The following is a 6,000-nucleotide window of genomic DNA, read 5'->3' as shown; positions in this document are numbered from 1 at the left end:
GCTTTAGAAATGGCTTTATATCCTTTGAAATTGAACTCAGGTGTGATAAACCACAGTTAAGTTATTTTTTAACAAGGGGGGCAATCACTTTTTCACACAGGCCCATGTAAATTTGGAGTTTTTTTCTCCCTTAATAACGTAAACCTTCATTTAAAAAACTGCATTTTGTGTTCAATTATGTTATCTTTGACTAATAGTTAACGGTTTTGGATGAGCAGAAACATTTAAGTGTGACAAACATGCAAAAGAATAAGAAATCAGGAAGGGGGCAAATAGTTTTTCACACCACTGTATCTATCTATCTATATATGTATGTATATATATTATAACAAACAAGGGAAAGTTGTGCTCACCACTATTTTTTAAAACCATTAGGCGGGGGTGCAATGAGCCTGTGACCACAAAATACATATAGACAAATACAAGAGTCCTCTGAACCCATTATCAATTTATTTAAGACATTGAGACATTTTGTGCATGCAGCTACTAAAAAATGCCTTACCCTTTAAACAAAACAGGGATTGTTTGTCCATATATTGTAATATATTTAAGCTGGCCAACTACGTCATAATCATCCCATATCTGGCCAGTCCTACACTTAATTTTCATCTGATTCATTAAGAATTCTATTGCTTCATTATATATTTTACAAAGGGAATACGTTTTACCTGCAACTTACTAGCTGCTTTCAAAGTAAAACTCCCAAACTTGGCTGCCCTTTTATTATACACCAGTGGGATCACCTGACTATAGCTGGGAAGGGTGGGAGCTACAACATGGAGCTGGCATGTATAGCTGTATGAATCAAGAAAAATAAGATTAACTTTTCTTGATTCATAAATCCTGTGAGTGAATGATATATATAAAATGTGTGTTATTTTTGATTACCTAAATGTTTAGAATCATAAGATGAGACAAGCTTTCATATAGCCCCTTTAAACTGTTCTTGCTTCAAATAACTTTGACTGAAAGGGTCATTCAAGAAGGGCAGTGCTTTAAAACATAAGCAGTCAGTAAATGGGAAGTGACAGATCACTAGTAATTTAAGTCTTTTACAGATGAATGCATTCCCAGTGACAGGAAGACATGGGAGGGCTAACTTACCTTTCTAGGCCTTTTGCTATTGCTTTGTATACTTTTCCAAGGCTCACATTATCTTCCAGCATTTTTGAAATTTTCATGTACAATATGTATTTAAATACTAAAGGAAACAAACACATTACATCATTTATTACATTATTCTTCTTCACTGCGACTATAAAATGACTTGTTTTTATTTCACATAAAATAGAATGCATTATCTGCCATTATTAAACTGTACCTGTAAAACACAAAATTAATGCATTGTAAAGAGTATTGTCTAAAAATGATTTTTTTTAATTAACTTCAGTGAATTAGTTTAATTTTCTAGCAAGCTATATATTTAATGTTATTTTAAATTTGTAGATTCGGGGAAAAGCCTTGAAAATACTACATTTTTAACAGGAAATGGTGCTCAATAATGTTGAACTATGCCCAAAGCCTTCTGTGTACCTAAAAGCATTTTTATAAATATAGACATAAATTCAGATACCCTTTTATATTACTAGTGTTAATGCTTACATTATAAGCTGAATAATGGGACCACAGTGCCAATAGGCGCACAATTTAGCAGAAGAGGCAGGATGGGTGCAACAGAACTTGGAGCAACGATGCAGAAGTGCATGGAGCATAGGATGAATGACCCTTGCGTCTGTTTTCAGAAATAAGTCCATTAATGTTTAGTGTAGCAATACTATTGTTATTTACAATAGTTTACTATGAGATGGAAGGGATTATCACACAAGTTAAGGTAAATGTAAACCCTCAAAACAAATTATTATAAAACTGCAGAGAAGAGTCATATGGCACCTCTCTGCTCTTTTCTAAGCAAAAACAACATCATAGATGCTCCTTTTCTGAAATTCTCTTCTGACTGTCGGGCTGGTTGACAGAACTGATCTGTAGATGACCAATTTCATTATATGACCAGTGTATAAACTTCCAATAACTTGACACTTAAAAAGTCAAGTGCAATGGTAGTTCAGAAAAGCACCGCTAGCTGTTTTACATGGGAAAGGGGGCTAGGAGAAAAACACACCAAGGAGAAAGAAGTATAAAGCATAATCTGGAGAGAGAAGTAGGCTGAAAAGGGCAGAGGGTAAAGGAAAATATTGAGAGAAGGGAAGTGGAAGGCAATACCCCAATGGAAAAATACTAAAGGGAAAGATATCAGAAATGCTAATGGGAGAAAAATTCAGGAATGTTATGGAGGGCAACATAGAGTAGTGTTGGTAGTATTGGAGGTGGGCTTAAAGATGGAGATGTGAAGAAAATACACCAGGGAAAAAGGTGAGAAGAAAATACATTAAGATACAGGAAAGAAGCCTGAGGAAGGAAGGAGGTGAAAACATTCCAGAGGGAAATATCTGGGAGAAAAATCCACCAGTTTACAGATATAGAACATTCTTTCATTTTCTTGGTTAGGTCAATATCATATTTATTAAGCATGGACAACTTGATTCCATATGAAACAAATCAAGCTCCTTTTAGAGTAACTTTCTCCTTTATATTTCCACGGGATAATGTTTTTTTCTGTATAGTAACACTTCAAGATCTACTGTAAACACAATTACTCAATTACAATCGAACTATAAGTTATAGTTAGTGTCTCCCTGCAATTTAGCTAATGCATTTGACTTTGTGTCTGACAAAAGGGAAATCACTGTTAAAGTTTATTGGAGATGCATTTCTTTGATTTCTAGGAAATTCAGTCTGTTCAGTCATTTCACAGTTTGTGAGCAGTAAGAGTGCTTCTGCCTCATTTACAGCTCTTGAACAAGATTCAAACAATCAGCTGGAACATTAGTCGAAGGTCTCCCTAGCTAATGACTTCTGACATGTACTGCTGCATCCTGCTAGGCAACATGCTGAGACACTGCAACAATGGCATATACTGTAGGACAATGAATTAGCACACATCTGGTGGTATAGCAGTCAATTAGCTTTTTTTCTTGACACCATATTCTGCATGTGTGTGTTTATATACAGTATATACAGGGCTGTATTTACATATAGACCCCCGAGGGCCTGTGCCTAGGGCAGCATGGTTTTGGGGGCGGCCCTCGGGGTGCCTATTTTTTTTCACTTTTGTTTAAAACTAGTGATGGGCGAATTCGTGCCAAATTCCCGTGATTCGCATTTTTTTTGGCAAAGCGAAACGCCCCAAATTCGCCCATCACTATTTAAAACCCTTCCCACCATCCGCCACGGATTTCCACAGGAAATCGAGTAATGGAGCTGAGGGGGTGAAGGGTAGGGGGGGCCGAAGAAGAATGCGGAAGTGGCGTCATGCGAACACCGAATACATAGCATGACGTCAGCGCATATATAGAAACAGGTATAGGACCTGTTATCCAGAATACTCAGGACCTAGATAACAGATCTTTCCGTAATTTGCATCTTCCTACTTTAGGCTACTAAAAAATCATTTAACCATTAAATAAACCCAATAGGCTGGTTCTGCTTACAATAAGGATTAATTATATCTTAGTTTGGATTATGTACAAGAAATTGTATTATTATTACAAAGAAAATGGAAATAATTTTTAAAAATTTCGGTGATTTGGATATAATGGATTTTATGGGAGACCGCTAGTCCGTCATTCTGAGTTTCTGGATAATGGGTTTCTGGATAACGGATCCCATACCTGTATATACATACACACATATATAACGGAGCACTCATGAGACTTAAATAAATTGTGAATTGGTTTCTCAGAGGGAGCAAACTGTTGATCAAATAAACCTTTGTATATTTTTCCCCACGATTTATTAAGTCCCATGAGTGCTCCATTTATTTTTATTTTTGTTTATTCAAGCTTATATGTATAACACACAAATATATATATATACACATGTGCTTTTTGTCTCCATGGTAGTTCCTTCCTAAACTTACACTGTCATCAAGGTTCCATGTAAATATTTGCTAACTTTCCCCAACACAAGCAAACTGCCTAAGTACAGCAACAATTAACACTCATATCCATCATCAAACTAGTACAGATTGTGTTAAAAGTGTTTTGACTGTTTTGATTAAATAAACCTTTTTCATCATTTTTTGCTAGTTTTATAAACTGCAGTAATTACATTGATCATGAGAAAAGACTTCATTTTACTGGGTGACAATACAAGGACAATTTTTCTACTGAAAATGTGATCAGTGCATAGTTTAATTTCAGTAGTTCATATAGGGGATGTTATTTATGCAGTTGCTTCCTTCTACTAAAATGAAGCACAAACACATGAGCGCCTTGTCCTCTTTCTGCCTGGGAAACTTCTCTTACAGAGCACTAACTGGAAGGAAGAGACTCTCTGTTCCTCCCACCCTAAATGATACAGACTGTCTGCAAGTTTGGATATATGGTTCTGAACTATTAGGCTGTATTTCTGCTATAAAACCAGTGGTTCTTGATGCATAGTTAACCAAAGGGACATAAAGGAGTTGCATGTTTCCGCACATAATGCCTCATGTGAAAGTTAAAATCTCATTTGTGGTATTAAGGCAGTGCTGTATATATATATATATATATATATATATATATATATATATATGACATGGGGCAAGTTAATACTGTGGGCCAGATTTACTAAAGGTCGAAATGGCTAACGCTAGCGTCAATTTGCTAGCATTACCGCCCGTAGGGACATCACTAATTTAATAATGGGTGAAGGCGACAACTCACTAGCGAAAGAGACAGGCGCTATCGGTCATTCGCACTCTATCGCCAGGCGACAATTTGCTCTGGTGAATGGACGTTACTCCGCAAATTCACTAAAGTGCGGATTTTACTGAACATAACCTCTTTCTCCAGCATTGCTTTCACCATCTCAGAGAAGGCGAAGTGCATTAAAGTAGCTCAATCTTATGTCACTTACATCATATTCTGTGAGCCGAAAATTCATCACAGTCCAAAAGATGCTGGCGTCTTTTCCTTTTCAGCCTGATTGTCTGCTAAAGACAAAACTTTTTTCGGGTAACCGGTACATTTGCTAACATATGGAACAGTCTTTGTTAAGGTTCCCTGGACATGTATTTTAAAAAGTGTAATTTAACATAAAAAATAAAATAATAATAAAATAACATAAAGACGTCTTTAAATTTCCCACCCTATGCAAATTGACCTTAGCGCAAGGTCACTAGCAATGTTTTGCTCGCATTGCCGAAGTAATGCTAGTGAAAAGTCACCAGCGTTTGGTGCCCAAGACGAAACTCTGCAATTTTGTGAATTAGCGTAGTCTGAGAGAGTTTTCACTTGGCGAAGTGTTGCGCTGGGTGCGAAGTAGACGCTGGAGAATTTTGGCCGGTTAGTATATCTGCCCTGTGTTTTCAGAAGGATTTATTTTGCTTACCCTAACTAAATAACAGAAAATGCATCTAGGGTTGCCAGCAGCTAAACCAGAACTAAAGAGGATGGGGCAGATAGCAATGGGGTGGGGCAGTGATGTGGAGGTGGGCATGATGACATCAGGAAGGCACAATGATGTCAGTCGAGTTATGATGCTGGGTTGTTTACAATTAGCCATTCTATAACATACTGAAAGTTATATTAATGGAGAGCCACCCCTTTAATGTGTGTGGAAGAAACTATATTGCCTATTCAAAAGATATCTGACATACACTGCAAAGAAATACCCTCTGCTGTGGCTACATTATATTAAAATAATTAAAACAAAGATATATGCCTAACGCTATTATTACAACAAAGGCAAATAGAAAAAAATGTTACCTATACTTCAGTGCTCAATATTTAACATATGTACATACACAAAACATTTAAACAATAATAGAATGAGTGATCAGAAAATAAAGAAGCATAACATCATCATGTGCGCTACATTACTAATCATTTCCTACACACATCTAGAGAGGTTCTAGTTATTTGTATTTATCTACTCCTCTCTTATTGAAGTTCTGCAGAT

The 6,000-nt window shown here is 36.4% G+C and overlaps 1 protein-coding gene across 1 annotated transcript in view; it reads right to left on the bottom strand.

The window, feature by feature from the left end:
- Window positions 1–1,079: 1,079 nt before the first annotated feature.
- Window positions 1,080–6,000, bottom strand: part of ttc29.S (tetratricopeptide repeat domain 29 S homeolog) — a 48,036-nt gene continuing 43,115 nt past the window's right edge. Inside the window, exon 6 of the mRNA XM_041577909.1 lies at window positions 1,080–1,201. Within this exon, the coding sequence (XP_041433843.1) occupies window positions 1,101–1,201 (101 nt within the window). The 3' untranslated portion in view covers window positions 1,080–1,100. The remainder of the gene's footprint in view (window positions 1,202–6,000) is intronic.

The sequence above is a fragment of the Xenopus laevis genome, chromosome 1S, assembly GCF_017654675.1.
Source record: "Xenopus laevis strain J_2021 chromosome 1S, Xenopus_laevis_v10.1, whole genome shotgun sequence".
Classification (NCBI taxonomy): Eukaryota; Metazoa; Chordata; class Amphibia; order Anura; family Pipidae; genus Xenopus; species Xenopus laevis.
This window is presented reverse-complemented; position numbering and strand designations above follow the sequence as displayed.